Genomic DNA, 25448 nt, shown 5'->3' with positions numbered 1-25448 from the left:
AAGCATCGACTGTGTGATTTACAGCAGCTGGCTCTAGAGTGGATCAAAATTGGCAGAGGAACCAGAACATTCAGGCATGGAAAGTGGGAGAGCTCAGTGTGAGGCCTCCATTCTCCCACAGCAGCAGCAGCAGCAGATCCCGAAGCCAGGCTTCCTTGTTGAGTGCCAGGCTGGAAAGACAAGCTGTTTTCCCAGGTAATGACAGCCTGCAAAGAGAAATACAGCTGTGATATGTGTCCAGCAAGGACCACTGAGTTAAAATAAGCGAGCCAATTTCTTTACAGCCACAAGTGAAATGCCTTCTGGGAACCCAAGTGCCAAGCAAGGAAATGTGATTAATTGGACTAATATGGCTTAAAAATGACAAGAGAACGCTTCAAAAGTGGCAGAAGAGCTGCTGCTTCTTAAACTCTCTCAAGGGGTTAAAGCTTTTTTCTGTTCCATTCTGTATCTTTTGTTGTTGCTCTTGCTTTCTTTTGATTTTGATGTTTATAAGTCTTGCACACTTGCCAAAGGAATTCAAATACATGTTTACTTTGGCTCAATTTTTTTCAGTTCCCTGAGTTTATGCACAGTTACATTTCCTTTTCCATAATGGACACACTTCTGAAAAACATAGAAATCATTTCTTTCTGTAAATTGCTTTACCGTTTAAATGCAAGAAGACAGATGCTATTAAATTGATCCCGTAGCCAAGGATGCCTTTGTAATGAAAGCCCTCCCGCTGCCCAACCAGACTGTGTTTATCTGTGTTGTAAATTCTCATTTCCAGGCTAAATTATCTTCAAGCTTTGATCCTTTTAACATCTATGTAGCACCTCGCAGTGCTGTGACCATCTCTCATACATGCACAGATTTTCCACTCTCATGTACTTCATGTGCATGGAGCCCAGTGAAAGAAATTGCGATTGAGATTGTGTTGAGACCAAGGCTTTTCCCTGTAGTCAGTTCGGCTGTATTACACCTACGTTGTTGCACCTTAGCCATGGTTTTTAAACTATCTACATCTGTCTGCTGCTTAGCCTGGATCAGGGTTGGTTCTAATGATTTGTGGTGTCACAGTACAGCCTGCTTTTCCATCCAGTTGCACTTACATAGCAGAATCCAGTTCTGTGAGGTACTGGCTTCTTGTCTAGAACCCTGAGTCTTTTGAAATTGCCAAGGGATAAGGGCTGCTTGGCAGGTGGCAAGCAGAACTGGAGAATAAAGAATTTTAACAACAAATTTTCAGAAAGAGAGAGAACGAAGGAGGACTTGACTTAAGGCAGGCTCAGACAAAATAGCGAGTGAGTAGCTCAAGGTCACAGTGTCCGTCACTGCCTCCATACACTCTCCGGTGTCCTAGGGTTTCTCAACTGCCAGGAACATCATTATCTAGATTACAGTTCATTATGTTTTCTGAGGATTTCCTTTTGGTAAGGCTTGCTGTAGGACCATTACATAGGAGAGTAGATTTAATCCTGTTTCCTTAGCAGGCTTTAAGGACACTGAGGGAATATTTATGTAATAAGATGCAAAGTTGCTATGGAAAGTACTATAGCAACCTAGCATCTCTCAGAGCCAAGCAGCCACTTGTAACAGCAATCTAAATTTACATTTACTTTAGTGTCATTTTATTGACACTCTTAGTATCTCATTCTGACAGGATGTGAAAATATGTTTTCAGCTCGCATTTCAGCAGAATTAACATAGTGTTGTTGGAATTTAAGTGTGGTTTGCACAACTTCTGGAAAAAAAATTTGAATATTCTTGAAGGAGTTTAGATGATAGAATTTGGGAGTTTGTAAACTTTAATTGTTTACTCTAGACATAGGAGCAAATTCCCAAGTGGAATTAATTCTAATTTGCCTTTTTCAATTTGTGTGCAATAAGTTGGAATTCCTGATTATGGAAAAGGGATTATCCTTTTCAACATAGCAATGTTTTGTTAAGAGCTCACTTGTGATTCTACTACATGCTCAAAGAAGATATTTTGAGTAGGTCAGTTCACTGCTTGCTCTAATAAAATATGCCATTTTAATGTCAAATTTAAAAAAATCTAATGGTTAAAATTTACATAGATATGGGCCAGGAGTTTGGCCTAATGGTAGAGTGCTTGCCTAGCATGCATGAAGATCGGGATTTTATTCCTTGATACCACATACATAGAAATAGCCAAAAGTGGTGCTGTGGTTCAAGCCACAGCTCTAGCTTTGAGAAAACCCAAGGACAGTGCTCAGGCCCTGAGCTCAAGCCCAGGACTGGCAAAAAAAAATTACATAGATAAAAATAAATATGCTACTTTTTCTTCTTAACAGAATGACCAGCCAAATATTTTCCATGTTTTTTGGGGGGGGATCAGTTGAGGAGCTTGAGCTTGGGTCTGGGTGCTGTCCCTGGACTCTTTTTGCTCAAGCCTAGCACCCCATCGCATCTCTAGTTCCAGTTTTTGAGTTGTTAATTGGCGAAAATTGTCTCACAAGAACTTTTATGCCTAGGCTGGCTTTGAATTGGGACCCTCAAATCTTAACCCTCTCAATAGCTATTATTATAGGTGTGAGCTACTGGTGCCTGGATTTCATGCATCTTTTTAAAAGCTTGATATCAGTAACTGAACATGATTTTAATTTCAGACAGGCCTTTTCATCTAACAAGTGAACATTATTTTTAAACAAAAAAACTTAGATATATTCTGGTACAAAATGTAAAGCAACTGGGTATTTCCTTTGGCTCATGAGCTCTACTTCACAAACCTTTAAGAGGTAAAACTAATAATCTTTAAGGTTATATTCCTGGATGCCTGAGGTTTTAAAAGCCTGACCACTAGACCAGCCCTAGCAGCAGTGTATTTTAGGTGTAGTAAAGGTGAGCTTGGCTGAGAAGCTATAGATAGGTAGGTTAGTGGGAAGATAGCATCCATTGATTTTCTTCTATCTCTCTCCGTCTGAAATCTTGAAGCGTGACTATAAGGCTGTTAAAGTGGCCAATGGCTAAGACCAGACCATATTAAAACCTATGCCATTCCCAGCTTCTTAGTACTATGATGTACTGTCCATGAGCACTGCTGTTCTGTTTCCTCTCTGCTTGTGTGTTGCATTGTTCATGTAAACACAATTGGTGTCAGGATGGTATTATATCTTGACCAGAGGGCGTCATGACCAGATGACCACATAAATAATGAAAAGAAAATTGAGCCTACTAATTTCTTTCTTCCTACGATTTCTTTAAAAAAAACTTGGCATTATACCATTAAGAGTTGCTTATCTTGTACTTAGATGCCCAGCCCCAGAAATAGAAGTTTGTAACAATATAAAAATTATTATAATACGTCCTCCATATTGAAATGGCTCAAGAGAATCTTCCCTTCTACTTGACTGAATGCCCTTATATCTGGTAGGGAATAAGTACTCAGCAGCACTGCCCTTCAGTTTCAGAACATAATGCACAAGGCCTCAGGAGAAGTTGTTAGAAAGGGAAATGTTCACTTAGGTTTCCATTACTAACAGAAAAAGAGAGAAATATTTCCGGAACCAAAGTTGCAAGACAGAGGCTGTCGACTGTCCTATTTGGGGGAGGAGGTTGCAGGGTCTGCTGTGATTTCCCTATGTACACATCAGACTCAGGCCCTGGCCCTGGCTTTCTTCTTGGAACATGTCAGACCATTGCAGATTAAAGCAGTTGCACAAATTTTCAACTCTCAGTATTACTTTAAAAGTGTGTAAATACTTAAGAGTAGGATATTGGTTATTTCATGGTATGTGTGTAGCAAACTTGAAAAAATCATGTTTTATGATGCTATATGATAGCAAGTGGGATGACCCTCAATATATTGCTAAATGTTAAGAGCAGCAACAGATATAAATAATCCTAAGTGTGTGTGTGTGTGTGTGTGTGTGTCTGTGTGTGTGTGTATTATGTTAGAGGAAAATTTGTATGTATGTGGGCTAACATATTCAGAGAGAGTATCTCAAAATATCCACAATAGGTCCATGAATGGTTTTAATAATACTGTAATGAAACTACCTAGAGAATCTGTGGTAACATTTATGTTGGTTTGGAATTGTTACCTGGCCATTTCTGATCATTATGACAAGTCAGAATTCTCAATAACTATTATCTAATGATAGAAGCTTATTGAATTGCCTTCTTTCACTTTACCTTGGGGAATTCCCACATTCAACTTACCATAACACATCACCTTAGAATTTCCCATTCCAAAGATTAATCATATTTGTATAGATTTCAAAGGAAAGACTCAAGAACTAATTCAAGTCCTAACTAGGAAGAACACTTGAGTCTTTACCCACAGAGAGAAGAGAAGCAACTAGTCTCTTGATAAAGAAGACTTTCTCTTGGCAGTGGTGTGGAATAGTCTTCTCTTTTTACAACTAGAAAAAAATGCAGTACTGTGTGGAGAAGTTACAGAATTTGCCTGAGGTTGTAAAGTAGAAAGTCTAGAACTCCTAGCTTCCTTCTTTTCAAGCCAATGACCTTTCTATGATTCCACCATCTTTTATGGGGAAAAGACTACAGAGTCACTTTAAAGTCATGAGTAAAATCAGTCAAAGATTTGAATGCCTCTTGAATACATAGAACCATGATGTCATTTGGAGATAAAGATGACGGGAAGACATATGCCATTAAAATACTCTCATCTAAGACAAAGTCAAATCAGGCTACCTAGAAGAAAATATGGTTCAACATATGCAATGTACCCAATAAACTATATTAAGCCCATTCCTAAAGAAATGCCAGCTTAAAAAATCAGAAAAATGGCACAATCTCCTTTCTAATTGAGCAATAGTCATTTCCTTGATACGTCAGAGTATTGCTTTGGGTAAGAAGAGGAAATGCTTTGAAGACGTAAGGCACATTGGCAATAAGGAATACATGCCATGCCTTGTCTTGGATAAACCACACTTACTGTCGCAGCCTATGTTTCCTATTTCCTAATTCTCCAGAAAAAATAAAGACAAAAATAAGGGTATGTCTTGATTGTTTCCAATAAATATCTGAGCTGCAATATCACCCTTTGATTTCTCATCTCATCCCGTTTTCTCTGTACCCACCGGGCTTGAGAGAGCTCACCTCAGAACCATCCAAGTATTGACTCACTACCTCATTTCAAGACTTATTGAAGTTTCTTTCCCCGTTTCCAGGTTCCAGGGGCTTTTCTTTATGAGATGTTCCTTTCAATATATCTTAGAAATAAAAGTCTGAGGAAGAACATTTACAGTAATACCAACCTTATTGCAATTCACAGACTCAGAGACAGTTTGATCTGATAGAGGTCTTAGAAATAATATATCTTCTCTTTCCCCCCAATATTATAAATGTAATGAGAAAAAATATTGAAATTTGGTATTCCCAATAATCAGATGTGTTACTGAATAAATACATGAAAGTTATATTGGATATTTATGGGGTTTTATGATCATAAGTATTCATATACAACTTGATGTACAATATATATTTTGTAACCCTTTTGGCGATAGAGAGATTTCATTCTTCTTTTAGTAATTTACCAATTGACTGTTGCTGGGTTATAGCAGACTTTTCTTGTGAATCTTTGTTCCTTAAGTCATCCATTCCTCTGTCCCCAGCTCTTTGCCTCCAGGAACTGTCTTAAACAGTGATCAAATTAAAACGAATATTTAGTGAATTTTTACAATATGTATAGGACTGTATCCTTTTTCTTTCAGTGCTAGATTAAGAGGAAAATTAGCAAGTTTTTATCAGACTAATAGAGACTTGAACTGAGAGTATTGCTTATCCAACTCTAATAGACCATTGCCCCCTATCATCAGTTCTGCTTTCCCTAGATGGACATGGGATCATGAGTCTACACCATCTACGCCTGCTCTGCAGTCAAAGTTACAGCCAAAAGTGGGTAGAGAAACTTTGGCATACAGAGCTAGGAAGGCTGAGAGTGTCTGAGCGATGTAAGTCTGTTCATCTAAACCCTTAAACCCTGTCAGCCCCAGAGAAATGTCTGTGTTCTTTTCTGCTAGTAGGTCAACACGTGATCTTTCACTTGAGAATTCTTTTCTCTCTACGTGCCTAGCTTTTTTTAATTTTTCCTAGTTGCAGGGCTTGAACTCAGGGCCTTGGGCTTTTCTCAAGGCTAGAATTCTACTACTTGAGCCACAGCACCATGTCCAGCTTTTTCTATGTATGTGGAATCAAACCTGGGTCTTTGTGCATGCTAGGCAAAGCACTCTACCACTAGGCCAAACTTCCTGGCCCAGCATGCCTAGCTTTTTACCTTGCACATAATAGGCGGTTGAGAATTTGCTCTGTGAACATTGAAAATGAGAACTAGTGTGAACTAACTTTTCAACTCTTGAAGGATAGTTGGATCTTTAAGACCAAAAAAAGTCTGTTATCGATTTAATTTTCACATTATTGACCCCCTTTATACTTCCAGACAAGGAAGGCCCTATAGATCTCATGGTGGCTTAGTTACTTGTCCTCAGCCTTGTGGCCCCTTTTCTTTACCAGATTCTCTTTTACCTCCCTCTTATACATGACATGATCCATGTCTATTTAAGTCTGAGTTTGGCAGGGAGGGATGTGTAGGTGACAGAGAGCAGAGCTGGCATTCCTCTTAGGAACACTGGTTCTCAGAAACACCCACTGGTCTAAAGACTGCTATGCGTCTGGCCCCTTTCTTCCCTGTGGATTCCTGTTTTCTTCATTACCTCAGACTCGAAATGTATGATTAGAGCAGGAAGAAGAGGATACACTTCTATGTCTTTAAATTTTAGAGGAATATGACAAGATAAATAATGCAGCCAACAGAAAGAGGAACTAGGGTATCATTTAAAACTGGAACCACACTGAAAGTATTGCTGGTAGAAAACATACCTTGGTTTTATTTTTATAGTAAATCAAAGTTTCTAGTTCTTCGGGCTTTGACATAGAAATTAACATTTAAATTGTACTTTTTGCCCATTCTATATAATATTTAGTCTTCTAAGGAATATTATAATTGATACTGGATCATCAATGCCATGTTAACAAAGCACTTTCTATAAACCTATCTGCAGCACTTTCTCTCCAGTGTTCAATAAAAGCTAGTAACAGGAGTGCTGCTGCCTCAGAGGAATTCTTTTAACCTTTCGGAAACAAAATATTTCATGCTAATTCCTGCTTAATTGGAAGGAAGTCATTTTTTTAAAAATCATTGAATATGAGCTTGAAGTCTGTTCCATCCCTGACCTCTTTAATTTAATCAAGGTCACCTCATAAACTTGCCCAAACAGCTCTATTTCTCAATTAGAAAAAGAGGTAGAGCTGTTTAAAAGCATTTAGTGTCTGATTAATCGTGCTTAACTGGCGCTTCAGCACTTGCAGCACTTCTGTGAGGAGTTAGGGTGAGATTAAAACATTGCTACCTGAAAAATTATACTCATCAGAATCTCAAAACAAATCATTTTAATGAGCAAAGCAAAAACTGCTTTTTTTGTGAGGATGTAAGAAAGGTTATCATGCTCAATAGTAAGAGGATTTTAATATCTGAACAAGTCTCTCCCAGGGATAAAAATATTGCTATAATTTAGCCATGCAGACAGTTAGGAAAATATATGTACTTTCCCAACCCAAGGGCTCAAAGAAGATGGATGCTGAGTTTGCCAAAGTAGGATTTTGTTGCCCTGAAACTCCAGAGACCAAAAGAAATGCTGAGAAGATATGTCTCATGGAAGAATGGAAACAGGAACCATCTGGACGGATGAAACATCCGGCATTCTGAAAATGCCTCCCTGGCTTCCTTCTTTACCTCCTTTGCACCTTTTGAGCCTGACTGAGCACTGCCAGGCTCAACTGCAGATTCTTCTGAGCAATGGGTCAATTGGGTGGTCAAAGTATCTGGACAGCTCTGAGACCTCAGGGGCTGAGTGAGGACTAGTGTCCCCAGCAGGAGAGTCCCTGAACAGAATGAAAACCTAACGGAGCCAGAGTTGATTCTGGTGCAGTGTGGAAAATGGTGTCCTTTTGTCCAAATCCCAGCTTTTGGAACAATGACCTAAAGCCCATGCTTACAGTTTCCTTGAAGGGGTGGGGAGAAATGAGCAGTGAAGCGATTGTGTGGCATTGTGCCACATAGATGCTGCTTAGCAGTGGCAGATAGGATAAATGAATGGTTCGCAGCCAAGGCTGCATGTGAGACTCACCCAGGGAACTTTATACAGATATCCCTGTCTGGGGATTCATGCCCAGGGTCCATTATTAAAATGCTCCCCCAGTGATCTTGATGCACAAAGGGCCAGAAATTGGCCCCTAGCATGAGAGCTGATGGCTATCAATTGGTGAGAGGGGAAAAAAGAACAACAAAAGATTGTGGTAAGGCAATGGTAGGTGAGAATGAGTAAAATTAAAAAGATACAAGCATCTACTGGACAGGAAGTAGGTGATAGAGGGAATAATAATAGACAGATATAGGAAAGCAGTCTTAAGTCTAGCTTGCAGGATCCAGTGGGGAATTTCCTGTACCAGGTCTGCACTAGTGGCATTTGGGGGTCTTCCGATGAACTGAAGGCTGCTTGGGTGGGATAGCAGGATGGCTGGTGCAGAAATGCGATGCGTGCATGCCAGGGAGAGTCCCTGCTAAAAGCAGGTTGTTTTTCTCCCATGCAAGTTGAAAGAGAGGACAGTAGGTATACCTAGTCCTTTGGCTAGGGAGAAAGGGTCTGAGCACCCAGTGATCAGGGAGCAAATGCACTCAGGCGGAGTCTTACATCCTGCACAAAGGGTTGAGCCAAGGGCTCTGGTCAGGGAGGGTCAATTCCAGAGGCTCAGGCTGCTCTCTGCTGGGTGCAAGTCACAAACCTGCCATGGCAGAAATATGGCAGAAAGGAAAAGTAATACCCAACAACACCTAGTAGATCAGAACAATGTGTTTTGGAGACATAGCCTGGAGGATTTATGAAAGCATTCAGTCATAATATCATCACAGGAGAGGCAGTAAGTAGCATTCAGAGCAGAGCAGATAGATGGATTCATGAAATTTCAGAAGACAAGGTACAAGGCAGAAGGCAGAGAAGCCAGCAAGACCATATTGGATGGTAGTAAAAGCTAGGAAGAAGAAGCCCTTTCACCAGCAGAAGTCAAGGGAAAGGAAAAGAAAGCAGGTACCAAGAAAACAAAGACATCTATGACAGGAAGAAAGTTATACAGAAAGTGCTAAGAAAAGGGAGTCCAGTCTCTAATCCTCTAACACCAAGATGGAGCTCTCCCCATAAAGAGTTGGGGCAGTCAGAGGAAGGGTGCAGCTTCTGGAAGCCAAGTGAATGAGGGGAGGGCTCCTTTAGGGGGCAAAACCCAGAGGACATACCCCTTAGAACACAGTGATGTAAACAGTCTGAGAGGAGGGCTGATGTGCTGTGTGAGATGGAAGGCCATGCTTGGCTGAGCATTATTATTATTTGCATTTTTTTTGCCAGTCCTGGGGCTTGAACTCAGGACCTGAACACTGTCCGTGGGCCTTTTCAAAGCTAGAGCTCTACCACTTGAGCCACAGCACCACTTTCAGCCTTAGTCTATGTGTGTGGTACCAAGGAATCAAACCTTGGTCTTTGTGCATGCTAGGCAAACACTCTACCACTAGGCCAAACTCCCAGCCTGTTATTTTTATTGTATCAGGAGCCATGCAGCAGGAGAAGGAAAATAGCACTTCTAGAAGGGAGGGATTTGTAAAGGAAATTAGAAGTGATCAATTGATGAAAAGATGGGGAGCCATTTTTTTTTTTATCCAAGGGATGGAATGCTGTGTAAAGGAGATCCATTTTTGTTTAAAGTGAAGTCATCAAAGTAAGGCCTAAGCTGGCGGTGAGGGAAGGCCCAAGGAGAGACCCTGCTTCTGGAAGCAGTCATTTTGTGATCAATCTTGGTCTAGCCTAAGGCTGACTATCCTAAGAAAGAATCTAAAGCCTTCGGAGGTTAGGAGAATAAAGGTAGCTCTAGATCTTGAAAATTAAAATAAGTGTGGAAGTGTAAAGGACAACCAGTTTATAATCAAGCTAAAAGGAGGATGAGGAAACTCCTATAATATGCCTCAGCCTGTTGGGCTCCTTAGAAGCCAGATGCCTTCAACTCTCCCTCTCTCCCCTCCCCCCTACATCTTTCCCCTGTAGCCTCAGCCTCAGTATTTCCCTGGGCTAACTGTGCCTCTTATCCTTACCTTCTTTCACTGGAGCTGAACACCCCAGGTGTTTCCAAAGCAGCCCTCCCCAGCCCTCACCTCACAGCCCAGCTGGCAGTGTTGTTCCCTTCCCCCTCTTGCCACTCCCTGTTGTGGGAAGGTCCTTCTCCACTGGTGTCCTCCAGGATGCTTTTTCCTGGGAGCCTTAGAGGTCAGGCCAAGTGCTGCCCTGTCGCCCTGCCTTGGCCTGGATAAACACTCAGCTGTATTTACAAGAGTCACCTCATCTGTCTTTCTGAGGACATAGAAGTCACTCACACCTGCCAGCGTCTCCTGCATTTAAAATGAGTGGCTTGGCTGGCTGTGAGAAGACTTGAACATGATCTTCTTTCCTTTGCTTGTTTTCAGCTGAGGACAATGGGTCTGGTTGGAGGGGGTCAGGGAAGATAACAATGTAAGTAGAAAGTGATAGGGTGAGTTGTGAATCTCCACCATATTAGGAGCCCAGCAATGTCTCACAGGCCTTGCCACCCAAGAAGACTTCCTCATTAGGAAGAGCTGGGTTGGGGGAAGGATGGGATTGTTTTCTGAGTCACCTGCTGCTGGTTTATGCCTCCAGACTCACATTTAACCCATCAAAATCACAGGCTCTTGCTTACCTGTACTCCTCAAATTACCCTTATTCCACTGGCCTCACACAAAGATGAAAATAGACACTGCCGTGTGCGTCTGTTTAGCTCTCCCTAATAATAGCTAATGTGCAGACTATAATACACACTGCAAACATAAAATGTTATATCAATGCTAAGTTGTAATAATAATAATCCTGCAAAAATGTAGCAGAAGGAATTTCCACAAGCAATTTAAGGAAGATTGCTGCTTCAGTGGGGATGCAGGTGTTACTGAAAAACAATTGTACTTTGTTGACAACCTAACAGAGGAGAGAGTCAAGGACTGGCTGTTGGGCAGGTACCCCACTATGCTCTCTGGGTGTGTGTCTGGCCTCTCAGAGCCAATGATAGTCATCACAGCTTGATGGTCTTCTGAAGTGGGGGTGAAATTGGCCTCAACAGCCCAATTTCACTGGAACCGGGGACAGTTCTGTAGGAGCCTCAGGCATTGGGGTCTCTGTTACCTTTGTTCTGACTGATGGCCCAGATACCTATAAAAGCAGCATATGGGTGAGTTTGAATGGATGGACGATGCTCTCTCTTTGTCGTGGCTGTCTGTGAGGACATCTCAGAGGAGATAGGGCAGAAAAAGGAATCCCTAAGTATTTCAACTCAAGGTGTGCACATTTCAGAAGTGTTGGGTTTAACTTCTGCATGGATCATCCCTAGATTTATCATGTAGAAAATATAGGTGTTTATTCTGAAATAGGATTACTCCCTCTGCTTTTTATAACAAAGGCTCTCTCAAGCAAAAACCACCCCCAAACAAGGCTAAAACTGGAATGCTTCACCTCTGCAAAGAGCAAATTAGATACTACACTAGGATCCCAGGTTTCCTTCTTTCTCGGGTGGCCCTTGTTTGCACCTGCGGCAGGCTTTCTGCGGACCAACCTAGCTAGTACCACACACTGTGCCACTACCCAGTGCTGAAACTCCTTTTTATCGCATGTGAAGAAGAATTCATGACCATGTGTACTAGGTCATGACGTTGTGAAGTGGAAATAATAATTGTGTCTACTCTGTCATGCTTTTGTGACAGATGAGACAAATGACAGCAGAGTAGTGGCTGTACAGTTTTGCTGGAGCCTCTCCTGAACTCTTCTTTCTAGAGCACAATAGGGACAAGACAGAGTTGTCTTCATAAGTGCAGCATAGACAGCTGTGAACACTGAAGAAGAAGCTGAGGATTAAAATCAGAAGAACAAGCCCAGGCACGTGATTCCTCCAGAAGGATTTCTCCCAAACCATCCATATCAGTGCCTCCTGAGAACCTGGAGGAGTGCAAGAGCTCTGGCCTTAGGCTAAACATGTGGAAGCACAGAGAAGTTGAAATGTCTCCATTATAGGCTAATAACTACCTCAAGCCCCAAATAAGTGTTTCATATGTGGAGCCCTGAGTCACTGGACCACAAACTACAGCTCTGTTCTGTAAGAGACCAGAAGGCACATAAAAGAGACCAGGGCAAGGGAAAAGACTGAAACTTTAGGGTGTTGTAGCTTGAGCCTATCCTTACCCTCCTGTGTTCTAGATAGTACAGTTACCCATGGGTGAAATACTTTGCTTGTCTCTGTGTGGGAAAGAAATCCACCCTTCAACAGTATCCTTTCCATATTCCAGGAGGGTGTCTTTGGAAGTAGAAGAAGAATGTTAAACGCAGCCCTCTCCAGAGACACAAAGATGAACAATTCTGCCAAAATCTAGATATTGCTAGCAACACTGTTGAAGTGTTCTATTACTTAGTTACATCTTGCTTGAGCATGCGCAAGATATTAAATATACTGTCAGTGTATTGGGATGTAACCCAAAATAACTTACATTTTTCATATATTGCTAATTATTTTATTTTTCTGAGGCTGGCTCAGGCAGGGAAAAGAGAAGGAGGGAGGGAGGGAGGGAGAGAAAGAGAGAGAATTTCAAGGCTCTAACCGGATGATTTACGTACAGAAGTTAAGCATGTCATTATTGGTAACCATGGAAACAGCAAGTACTCCAAGAGATGAAGGAGGAGGTCACTCTGACCATAATTAATATAAAGAATGATGGTTTATATAGAATCTAGTAAAGGATACAATGAGATGCTGTGTAATACCTCTAAACCTATTTTTCAGCAGCGCAATTTATTCTTTGGATCATTTTCACATACTAGTATCATTATAGAAGTTTTAATAGCCTAATGCTAATTTTTGAATTAAAAATTAATATTGCTTAGCAAAAGTTTCCCATCATTTTTATTTCACCCCTTCTCCTTTTGGCCATCTTAGTATTTCCATTTAGGGCCTTGAGCTTGCTAGACTTGCATAATATTGTTGATCTGTTCCTCATGCAGCCTTTCACTTTAGATTCAGCAAATTCCGAGATCCAGAGTTTTCTAAAGCACTGAACAAATATAAATGTCTGGCTGTATTAGCTTTAACTTTCTTATATATGCTTCTAGCTATGTTTTCTCAATAAATGAACTAATATGTAATAATCCAGAGGCATCATTCAACTTAACAGTACTTTTAAACATCACCAAAGGAAGATTTAATTATGTGACCATAGTTTACAGGTAGCACATCTTACTGTATTCCTTTTTTAAATTGAAATTTAGTAATCTACCTAGGCTATCTCTTAGCTAAACATTCCATTTATTGTAAAAGTACATCCTTGGAGATTCTTATTCAAAAGCTCACAAGCAATTCAGCTTTAATCCTTACATTTATTTGAGTAGTGGATTTCATTTCTGTCCTGGAAGCTTGATGACACATTTAATCACAACTTTCGTAATTAGTAGTCTCTCAGAAAGAACTAAAGAGAATAAAATGGGGAGAGAAAGATATGAGTTGACCTTTCAAGTATCTGAAAAATCATATGAGGTCAGAAATTACTATGATCTGGTTTTTTTTAGAACTGAGTCTGAGAAATAGAATAGAATCTCTTCCAGGCAGCCTTGTTTGAGTGGTAGGCTCAGGACACCAGCCGGATGTTGACTGATGTTTGCAAACAGGTGGCCTGAAGCTAAGTGGAGTCAATGTACAATTTCTCACTCTTTAAAAGAGAACCACTTTGCTCCTGTATAAAGGAACGAGCAATTTTTTTGTGAATATCAAGCTTGAAATCATTTAATCAAGAGTATAAATCACTTATGTGCCTCAATTATAGAAATGATGGGATTGGCTGGTATATCGATTTTTTTAAGAGAAGAGGGAGACAGGGAGGAGGAGAATTACAGCTGTTTTCTTTCTTTTTCCTTTTGAAATATAATGATATCACATTCCTATTCCAAGAACGCACGCAGCATTATGTCCTGCTTGGCAGGCACAGAGATCCTTGGCTTAGCCAAAAATAAAAACTCTCAGCTGTACTATTCCATAGGCTTCTCAGAGAGCCTCTAAAATAATGGACAGTACACTTTCCTGTATGTATTTATGTGCAGATAATTTATTTAAATAATGTTGCTGGCACATGTTTTATAGCTGCTTGCAGTTTGCTACACAGATTCCAGCATATCTTGCAGACTATGCAATTCATTTGGAAAATGTAATTTCCATCCCTGCATACTAATCGATTCCTTCACAAACACCTGCTATCAGTTATGATAATAAAAATGCCACTCTGAATTGAAAAGGGGCCAAATAGAGCTTCCTAAGGAAATGACTTAAGTGTCTTTGAATGCTACTAAATGTAGTAATGTGCTTGTGTAGTGCCAACATTTTTTTCATCATTTGCATGTTCTGTGATTTTTGCCCTATTACACCATCTCTCATTCAAATGACGCCTCATAACCATTTGGTGGTGGATTGGCAAACTGAGTTGGAAGGAGTTGGTATCTCAAGGTGTGGGTAAGATGCAAAATTAAGATGCACAATGTGATAAAATACCAGCTTGTGCTCCTGGGTATACCTTGGGTCATTTCTGAGTTTATAAGTCCCTGAAAACTGTAAAATTTCCTGCTTCCTTGTCTTTGTGCGAACACACTCTCTCGCTCTCTCGCTCTCTCGCTCTCTCGCTCTCTCGCTCTCTCGCTCTCTCGCTCTCTCGCTCTCTCGCTCTCTCGCTCTCTCTCTCTCACCAAATAAAATGTCCTTTATTCATTCTCCTCAGCCTCCGGTTCATTCCACGCACCATTGCCAAACTAATCTTCCTAAATTGCCAATTCCTTCATGTCCCCTGTTACCCCAGACACCTTCAGTGGTTCTCAGTTGGCCACCCCATTAAGCCTAACTTTCTCCTTCCTCTCTCAGCTCCTGGTGTGGCTCACCTTTCTCTCATTGCTCCCAGACAGACACTTGACATTTTGTTCTCATCTCTGAACTCTTACTTATGAACTTGCTCTCTTGACTGAGTTGCCTTCCCTGATTCTTGGGTTTTCCATCTTTCAAAGAACACTTCTCCTAGTCTACATTTCTCCCTCTCTCTTCCATACTCCTGATGAATGTATTTCTTTGCTGAGTGCCTTGACATAAATTTTTCATTTGTTCATTCAATATACATATATTGAGTGCCAAGAATACACCCCATCCATGGCTCTCTCTTCCTTTGAATGCTATCCTTTCTTTTTAAATGTGATTATGTTTTAAATTTTTTGAGAGAATACAAATCTAAGGTGCACAATCAGACCTGGGAACACAGAAGTATGTCGTAGATGTTTGTTGACTAATTGATCCCAAATGGCTTGAGGTAGAGAATTTCTGGTTAATTGCCTGTTCTCTTTGATTAGTATTTTAGTGTCTACTATCTATGGATGATCATTTTGTGAAACAGAATCTTGTAAAACACTTAATTAAGATTGTTATCATAATTTGATGTTTGATAATGCTGGTGAGAATTCCGTGAGGTCTTGCAGGACCTGTTTAAAACTCTGTGACCTTTGGGGCCGGGAGTTTGGCCTAGTAGTAAGAGTGCTTGCCTGGCATGCAGGAAGACCTAGGTTCAATTCCTCGGTATCACATATATAGAAAAGAAAGCTGGAAATGGTGCAATGGCTCTAGTGGTACAGCTCCAGCCTTGAGAAAACCCAACGACAGTGCTCAGGCCTCAAGTTCAAGTCCCAAGACTGGTAAAAACAAAACAAAACAAAAAAACTCTGTGACCTTTGTATCGCTCTGTACTGGTAAGGCTTGCTGGGGGTTCACCTGGATCTCCACCTAGGACATGGGCAAAGGGGTGCCACAAAGTGAGCATGTGTTAAGTCTGATGCAGTGTGTGTGCCCCACCACCCCCTCATATAGCAGGAATTATATTAATACCCTTCTTGGTAATAAATTTGACAGATTTTCTTTCATATCTTTTTGTATCTTTTCTGCAATGGGGAAAAATAATGAGATATTAGCAGGAAGAGTAGAAGAGAGATTATTTAATGACTTATAAGGATGCTAAATACATGTGGACCAACATGGTACAAGGAGATAGAAGGCCAAGGCTTAAGCCAGTGTGTGGTTTACAGGCTGTATCTGGGACTTGCTCTGTGTGAGCAAACAGTTTGCAGAACACCTAGCCAAGGCTTGCTCTGGTAGGGAAGTGACCTGAACCAAGAACAGGGGATCACCCTTCCCAGTGCCAGAAGCAATATTATTTAAGATCTACAGTAAATGCCTTAGTTCTTTGATGTAAATGTAATCAGAATCTGCATATAAAGAACTTCATGTTTTACCTAGAAGTAGAGGACCCACTCTGCTTTGTCTGGGAAGGGAAAAAAAAAACAAAAACAAGTTTTAATTGGTTGCTGAAACAGATGGAACCGAGTTGCCATTCTGATAGGAGTTAGGGAAAACAATTTGGGCAATTTGTCCCAGCAATGGAGCAGGAAGCAATGGTGTGTGTATAAATGCCTCTCTCCCTTGGGAGGCTGTCCTATACTTCAACCTGTGGAATGGCTGGTTCCTTGAAAGGGAAAAGTATTGCCGAGAGAACTGAGCAATCTGATAGCACAGGAGAGGACAAGGCTTTGGCAAGTAGGATTCTTGCTGGAATTCTAACTACCCTCATCACTGTGCAGAGTAATACAGACAGCTGCTGTGAGGATGTCTAGGAGTGGAAGAGAGTTCAGCAGATAAGAATGTAGAAGGAATTCATCCTGTGCCTCCAAGAAGCATTCATGTATATGTTTAAAGAAAAAAGGACAAAGAGACTAAGTTAACAACTCAAAAGAAGGACTATGGTGTTGAGCAATGACAGTAATTCTTTAACATGTACGCGGTAACTTCCTGGTACTCTCTCTGTCCTTCAGCGCTTGCTGCTCAGGCCTATGCTCTTAAAGAGGAGAATGACAGCCTCCGCTGGCAGCTGGATGCCTACAGAAATGAGGTAGAGCTACTGAAACAAGAGAAAGAACAGCTTTTCCGAACAGAAGAAACCCTCACCAAGGACCAGCAGCTGCAGTTCCTACAGCAGACCATGCAAGGCATGCAACAGGTACTTCCTCCCCCACCCCGTGTATGTGTGTGTGGTTGAAAGAATGGGATACTCCACTAGGAGTGAATGTGCTGTCATTTGCCTGAAAGGGGAGAGAAGTGAAACTCAGAAATTGAAGTTCACAGGAAAAGTTCATGGCTGTTCATGGAAGGGTAGAATCTGGAGAAAAGCCAGGAGTTTGGCCTAGTGGTACAATGTTGCCTGGCAGACACAAAGACCCAGGTTCGATTCTCCGGTACCATATACATAGGGGAAAAAAACCGGAAGTGATGCTGTGGCTCAAGAAATAGAGCTCTGGCCTTGAGAAAGCTCAAGGACAGTGCACAGGCCCTGAGTTCAAGGCTCAGGACTGGCCAAAAAAAAAAAAAAAAGAAAATATGTGGAAGAATACAATCCTGGAGATAGGAAACAAAGGGAGAGAACTTTGGAGGTTATAGTTTTACCTGGTGGTATATACTTAGAATTCTAGCAGTAAGAGAGGCAGTATTTGAAGCCAGTCCCAAGAATATATTAAAAATAAAACAAGAGCTTGGGATACCAGTAATCTTAGGTAGTCACAGGGGTGAAATATGAGGATCATAGTTTGAAACAGTATGGAAAGAAAAGTTCATGAGACTCCATCTCCAATTATTTAGCAGAAAGCCAGAAATTGGAGGTGTGACTTAAGTGGAAGAACACCACTGTTGAATGGAAAAAGTCAATGGAGAGCTCAAGGCTCTGATTTTAAGCCCTGTGCCATCATCAAAATAAAAACAAAATACCCGTATCTGTGGGTGTGGCTGATGTAATAGAGCATCTGCCTAGCAAGTCAGTACAAGGCCAAATTTGTTATCCTGCAAAAATAAACTTGTCCATGAAATATAGCCTTGTGATCCATGGTGAACAGATCCTTACCAATCACAGTGTAAGAGTTTTGTTACCGTAGAACTTTCCAATTGAAAGCGTAACCGATTTTGTGTCTAAGATCATTGTAAATACAATGTTGTTTCCATTTCTGGAATATGCATAGGGTCTACTTAGATTTGAGGAAGAATTGTTGAGGGAATGGAGGTACCCTGGTTGGAGCGAGGTAACATTAGAAATAGGGCATTTGATGTGCTTGCTGAAGAATTCCTGGAATTCTGAATGTAAAGCTGTGCATTTATGGCACTTGTTGGAAAGGAGGTGTCTGTCTTGGGCTTGCAAGTAGAAAAAAGGATCACACATTCTGAGAAATCAGAAATTGAAGAGAGAGGAAAGCCCAAGTATTAGCAGCTAAGGGAATCAAACCAACGATATGTGACTGGGTTAGTATGTGAAAGTAGCAATCAATATATGATAGTTTTAAAGTATTTGGGCCTTCAAGTTATCATAGAATAAGAGAGCATAAATTATCATCATCACACATGGACATTTTTATTCACTTCACAGAGTACATAAATCCAACCAATATTTTCTGGGGGAAAAAGAAAAAGATTGCTTTTATTTAAACCAGAGAGCTCTAAGTAGAATGATGGAAAGTCGGGTGGTTTTTAAATTTTCCTCAACCCCCTTGACTGTTTTCAAAGAGCAGAAGCATGAATGCTTTAAGAAAAAAAAAATAATGTTTTAGTGATTAAGGATGACTACCACTGAAACATGATCCAGGCAGGGAAAATAATTGAGAGGGTAAGGAAATGAAAAAAAAAAAAAAGAATCACATATTGGGAAGTGAGCAAGTTAATGACCAGGTCACAGAAATTATGTCTTAAACAGCACTTGCCATTTTAAAGCAATTTTTGAGTCTCGGCTCTGAGTCTTAACTGGTTGATGTTCACAGTGTGTGTTAGACTAATCAGTGAGATTCAGAGGTCAGAGTCAGCTAGGGAAATGTCACTGTAGTCATTGCTCAGGTCCCTGCTCTCGGAAATTGATGTAACAGCTGCTGTGTGAGCCTACTGGGGTTGTCCATATGCCCATGGGGTGTGGAAGCTGGTGTGTGTGGGGAGGGCGAGGAGGGAGCCTGCTGCAAGGAGAAGAATGTGACACCAAAAAATGTGACACCAGATGCAGCCTGCAAATGACTGCTGCACTTCAGGCAATGAGCCCTGTTTTCCTCCAGGAAAGATGACTTCTCTTACTTGAAAAGGATACAAAAACCTTTAAGACTGTGAAAAGATCCAAGTGTAAAAGAAGTGACCAGAAGTGACATTGGTCAGGGAGCCACATGGTGGGTTCTCCATGCAAGGGCATTGAGGCCACATGCCTGGTCCAACCGAGTTAGGAAGGCTCAGACCTCTGACGGAGGAGTTGCGTCTATGGAGCTTTACGTTCACTCAGCATCTTCTTACCCATAGTAACTATGCACTAATATAGTTCTTGATTTGTGTTATTAAGGTGATTTGGTCCCATTTTAGGCACATAATTGTATCATCTCCTCATTGTGAAGGCTACAAGTTCAAGATGTAGCTGGAGGCAGGGATCTGTGCTTTTCTCCCAGTTGCTGGTGGGCTACTGGCCACTTGGGGCTGGCCTTAGTAAACACATCTCCCAGCCCTCTGCTTCTATTTCCGCCTGGCGTTTTCGTTTGTTGTATAGCCAAAATTCTGCTTGTTTTAAGAACACAGCTCATATAGGATTAGGGGCGCATCCTACTCCAGTATGACCTCATCTTTGCTAAATATATCTGTAATAACTCTTTCCCTAAATCATGTAACATTCTATACCACAATATATGAATCAAGGAGAGGGGCTCGGAGCACCTAATAATAGACCATAATAATCGAAATGTGTTTATTGCACTTGACATCAGTGGCGCATGTGCACACGTGTGTGTGTGTGTGTGTGTGCGCGCGCGCACGTGTGTGCACATCCCCCCCCCCCACAATTTTAGAGAAAGAGATAAAGAGGATTGCTGTTCAAAGCCAGCCAGGGCACCAAAGACGGTGAGACAACTCTTATCGCCAATTAACCACCAGAAAACCAAAAGTGGCACTGAGACCCAAAGAGGCCCAGATGTAGGGTGGCAGCCTTGAGCTGAAGAGCTCAGGCATAGCACCCAGGCCTAGAGTTCAAGCCCCACAACTGACAAAAAAGAGAGAGAGAGAGAGAGAGAGAGAGAGAGAGAGAGAGGGAGGGAGGGAGGGAGGGAGGGAGGGAGGGAGGGAGGGAGGGAGGGAGGGAGGGAGGGAGGGAGGAAGGAAGGAACCTACCTATGGGAACAGTTGAAAGTATAATAGCCTGAGTTCTCCTAGCCCTCTTCAAAAGGCTGTGCAACAGAGAACTGGGCAACCAACAAGCACAGGCTATAATGAGAGGGTAGCAGTTCACTTCCTTTCGATCACTGTTCACATTTGTTCTCAACATTTCATTTCTTCTTGAAATACCTACCAGTCAGATAATGGATCTACTAAGATCACTTTTTTTTCTAATTTTTTTCCCTGTTTTAACATTATCTCTCCTCGTCTTTGGAGGTAATCACATTGTTTCCAAAAGTTTATTTCATTTTCTGATAATTAACCTTTCATTGAGTCTTATTTATTTGTTGTTTGTGCTGTTTGCTTTTGGTGCTTCTGGTGCCCTTGTGTTTTCCTTACTCTGTAAGTTCATTTATTGACCGGCATTTGAACTGAGTCCCTAGAAGAAGGGAACACACACACACACACACACACACACACACACACACACACACACACAGAGCATCTGATGTATTCTGATGCATGTATTGAACAGAAAACTATTTCTTGGCCTTTTAACTTTAGCCCCATCCTTGAATTAATTCCTGCGTAGCATGTGGCTGGGGTGGGAGTGGGGAAAGTATGTAAAATTGTTTTGGCTATCAGAGACATAGGGAGGAGGGCTCGGGATGAAGAACAGTAAGCAAGTTTCATGAATATCCAAGAGGAAGATTTAAGGAACTTAAAGTGGTATATTTTAGAGTGAAGATGGCTGCCTGGGATGAGGAGGCAAATGTATGAATTACAATAGTTTTACAGAGGAAATGAAGGCTAACAGGGAAAGGTGGAAGAAGAGGCTGAAATATGCCATAAAGATACAGAATTGACCACCCTGTCTTGTTGCCTAATCTTAGAAGACAGAGTTGGGGAACTGAGAAAAACCAATATACTGAAAAACTAATTCCACTGGCAGCTAGAAGCCTAAGCTGTAGTGACAGCACTGGATAGAAGGAGACACAGGACATATCCCAGATAATGTATGGCCGAGATGACATAAGATGCTGCACGAAGAACTTAGAGTTCTTCTGTTGTTAAGATTAAAAAACGGGGAAAACAAGATGAGGAGAGGGGGTGAGGGGAGGGAAATGGGGACAAAAACATGAGAAAGTGTAGCAATGTCTGTGAAGTAATGCACCTTCTATCTGGCAAATATAATGGAACCTCTATTAATTACAATAAATATATGTATATATTAAAAAAAGAAAGAGTAGAGGCTCACACATGTAATCCTAGCTCCTCAAGAAACTGAGATCAGAGGACTGCAGTTTGAAGCCATCCTAGGCAAGAAAGTGAGATTCTTACCTCCAGTTAACTAACAAAAACCCAGAAGTGGGGCTGTGTCTGAACGGGCAGAGCACTAGTTTTGAATGTAAAAGGTAAGGGACAATGCCCAGACTGGGTTCAATCCCCAGCACTGGAACACACACACACACACACACACACACACACACACACACACACACCTTGCCTGGAAAAAAAATAGGGATTAAAAAGAGGAAAATTCTTCTAAAAGAAGAAAATCAGAACTTTTATCATGATAAATTGCATCTTAAGAGTTTCCACAGAATATCTAGAATTCTAGATGTTGAGTTTGAAAAAAACTAATGATGCATTCACTTGGAGTTTGCATCACTATATATTAGGAAAATCTACCTTTTAAAGAGAGTTCATGAACCTCAATATTGTCCAGTTTGAAGGAAGAAATAGCTTATACATGATGATCTTGTTGAATGTATTCAGGAAGAAGCTTTTTAACTATATTATCATAATGCCTTTAATATGTGAAACCATTATACATCATGCAGAAAAGAATCCGGTATAACTGGACAAGGCAAAAACATCTCATTAGAGTGTGGAGATGGGGGCTTCTTTTAGATCTATGTACAAATGGTAAAGGCTTTCACTTGAAAAACTGAGAAAGGTGAGTGTATAAAAATAGCCCCCCCCCCCCAGAATAACTTGGGACTTCACATTCTTGTCTTGTGTTTATCCAATTTTATTTCAGTTACCCAAATGCAATTCCTTTCATCTGCATAAAAACATTTACAGAACATTTCCCACATTCATATTAGAAGCCACTAATATTTTACTAGAATAAAAAAAATGACAAATGCTGTAAGTGGGGCTGTGGCTCAAGAGGTAGGGCGGTAGCTTTGAGCTGAAGAGCTCAGGGACAAAGCCCAGGCCTAGAGTTCAAGTCCCATGACCAACAGGAAAAGAAAAAGAAAAAAATGATAAATGCCAATCTCTCTCAGATGGCATGGCTTTAAAAGGGCTCAATGATTAAACATCGGGGCTCATGTAAGCCTTCACATTGGGAAGCCACCATCCTCCTTTCTTTTCACATCATTACCGAAGTCTTGTCCATTTGATCTTCATCCCAGTTCACCTCTGGGATGCTGCACTGTGATAGCCCACATGAGGAAATTCATTAACCCGGATCTCAGCCACCAAGGTCATTGGTAGCGTGTCTGCTGGTGTGTTTTCTGGCATTTGCAGATGGCATTCCAGGAATATCTGAAGAAGGTGGGTGTCCCACGTCACCAGGAGGCACTTGAAGAGATTATTAGCTTCATTTGGAACCAGAAATAGAAACCTGGGTTCTGATTCTTGGCCCAGGGCCTGATAGACAGATCCTGCTTGTGTGAAATGATCACACCTGACATCTGTTCAGGGTTTGAGAGTTTCAAAGCATTTTCCAGCTGGACTCTGCACAAGATACAAAGAGTGATGTGAAGATGATTCAGTGTGGGGCACGGATGGGTCACTGAGTATCTTGCTGTCTTCCCTCACGAGGTAAGGGAGGAGATAAGTGACATTCATGCCATCAGGGTAAATCAGAAGCATCCATGTCATCAAGGGTGTAAATCAGAAGATGACCATTCTGATGTAGTAGAAGGTGGAGCCACTGCCACCTATTTCTGTCCTGCTTTGGGAGAACCATGCTGTCTTTGCTTTGAGTTTTTTACCTGGACAGAGGGCTTGGCTAAGCTCTGTGAAGACTTGCTATAATAAAAGGAAAGTGGTGCATGATCATAATTAGAAAAGCTGTTGTGCAAATGCACTCTTCCTACCATAGCTTTGATGAAAGTATGAAGAGCTCATAAGAGTTATGGCAAGACTCAGAAGTTCCAAATTCTGAGGTCCAAATTCTCCATGGCCTGTATTGCCTCTCCTGCAAGAAGACCACTTTCTGTAGCTCCTCCCAGAGGTGCATTCAGGGTACACTCCCCTCACAGCACCTCAGGAGCCCAAGCCTACCCCTGCTGCCAAATGACAACTAAGACCTCATGACATCAAGTGACTGGTTACAGGGTCACCTGGCAAAGTCGGAACTCCAGCCCAGATCTGTCTGAACCCTGTGGTCTCTCCAACCCCATAACTTCCTGCAACATGCTTGAACAGTAGCAGAAGCTTAGAAAGCTCTGGACTCTCAGTGCCTGAGGATTGCAGCAATATTTTCTGCAGAAACCCCTTGCCTATTTTCTGTGTCGTAGCCCCTCATTTGGTCTTTAGCACTAGTCAAGAGCCAGCCAAAGGGAAGCAACATACATGCAGCTTGTATTTATTAAAGCTGAACTGCGAAAATAAATCTCTTCACTTCTGAGAAGAGCAGCACAGATAAAACTTAACTATGGGAGGCATTATCTCATCATTAGTTTTTCCTGCTCTGCCATTAATTAATCTGATCATCAAATACATCCTCATTAGTAATCATTCCTTCTTAAAATAATGAGGCCAGCAGATGAATCAGTGTAGGAGTCAGGGGCAAAAATAATGGCATTGCCTTTGCAGACCATTATAATTGTTTGGTTTCTGCTTTTGGCAGTGTTTTCTGACCTGCAATAGGGCCCGGAATCTGCAGTAGACTCACAGCTTCCTGGGCCAGAGGAACTCCACGTTCCCCCATCTCTGTCCTGGCAGCAGAATCTGGATGACCTTTGAATGACCTTCCCTTTCACCACCTCTCTTGGAAATTGCCTCCTGACTTATAGGCTATATTGCACTATGAGTCCCAGATTTATAGTGAAATGGATCTTTTCCCAAGTGCAGTAAATCAAAACAGCCTTTTGCTGCAGACACAATCTGGCCTTCTCTTCTGTTTGTCCATTGCTGTCTCTCTCCCTTTATCCATGGACATAAAAATGAATCCTGTAGACTGGCCTCAACTTCACTTTATTATAGTCTGCCAATGCGAAGGAGCTGACTTATACACAGTAAAACCCTGAACCTGCCGGCGCCATGGCTGTCTGCATAGAGCAGGTGTTCTGCTCCCAGCCACACTCATGCCATTATCCACCTCGTGAATTGGGCTACAGTTCGGAAGGCAAGGCATGGACCTGCAAGCTTTCTCCATGCAGCTGGTTAAAAGAGGCAACAGGAGGATTAGGAAGAGCAGCCAATTTCCTTCTCATCAGAAAGGGAAGAGAAAGCAGGGGTTGACTTGGTGCAGCAATTGGACAACAGCCTAGAAAGAAGAAAAAGGAAGACTGAGGCGGAGAAAAAAATCCTCTTTACTTGTGTAAGACAGCACAAGAGAAGAGAAACATACATGGGATGGTCATGTTCCTGGCTCTCAGTTTCTCACTGGAGTTTATTTTTCTTTTTGCAGAAGAATATATAATCACGATGGGGAGAAAATACCCAAAACAAAACTTGAACATAAAAGAAGCCTATAAAAGGAAAAGAAAAAAAATCCACATTAAGACTCCCCGGATAGAGCTACTCTTTCACATCTTTTTTCTGTATGTGTATATAAACACCTAGCATTAATCACGATTAAATATTGACCAATAGGATTGCCAGTGTTAGTCAGCTGAAGATTCTAGAAGTGTAAACAAAGTGTGGAATTGGGAATTCAGTTCCAAGATGTTAGATGGTTAGTTAAAGACTATGTTTTCCCCTCTGTTTAGCAAAGCACCCTGAATAGTCATCAAGGGAAACTTAAACAAATTACTGCCCAATCTGGTCCTCAATTTATAGACCACCTACTTTACTCAATTGATGAGTGAAAAGACCAGCATCAAGAAGTTCTCATCTGGATGCAGTTTCTTCCATTGTTTATCACG

General features: G+C 41.4%; 1 protein-coding gene across 3 annotated transcripts in view; it reads left to right on the top strand.

The window, feature by feature from the left end:
- The window catches only part of Enox1 (ecto-NOX disulfide-thiol exchanger 1), a 515583-nt gene that overhangs the window by 419642 nt on the left and 70493 nt on the right, over positions 1–25448 (top strand). For all 3 annotated transcript variants that reach the window (XM_090342091.1, XM_090342088.1, XM_090342090.1), the window contains one exon: positions 17001–17185. In XM_090342091.1, coding sequence (XP_090198217.1) covers positions 17001–17185 — 185 coding nt within the window. The remainder of the gene's footprint in view (positions 1–17000; positions 17186–25448) is intronic.

The sequence above is a fragment of the Megascapheus bottae genome, chromosome 11 (genome assembly GCF_031878675.1).
Source record: "Megascapheus bottae isolate mThoBot1 chromosome 11, mThoBot2.hap1, whole genome shotgun sequence".
In the NCBI taxonomy this organism is placed as follows: domain Eukaryota; kingdom Metazoa; phylum Chordata; class Mammalia; order Rodentia; family Geomyidae; genus Megascapheus; species Megascapheus bottae.
Note: the sequence above shows the minus strand (reverse complement) of the source record. Positions and strands in the feature narration are given on the sequence as shown.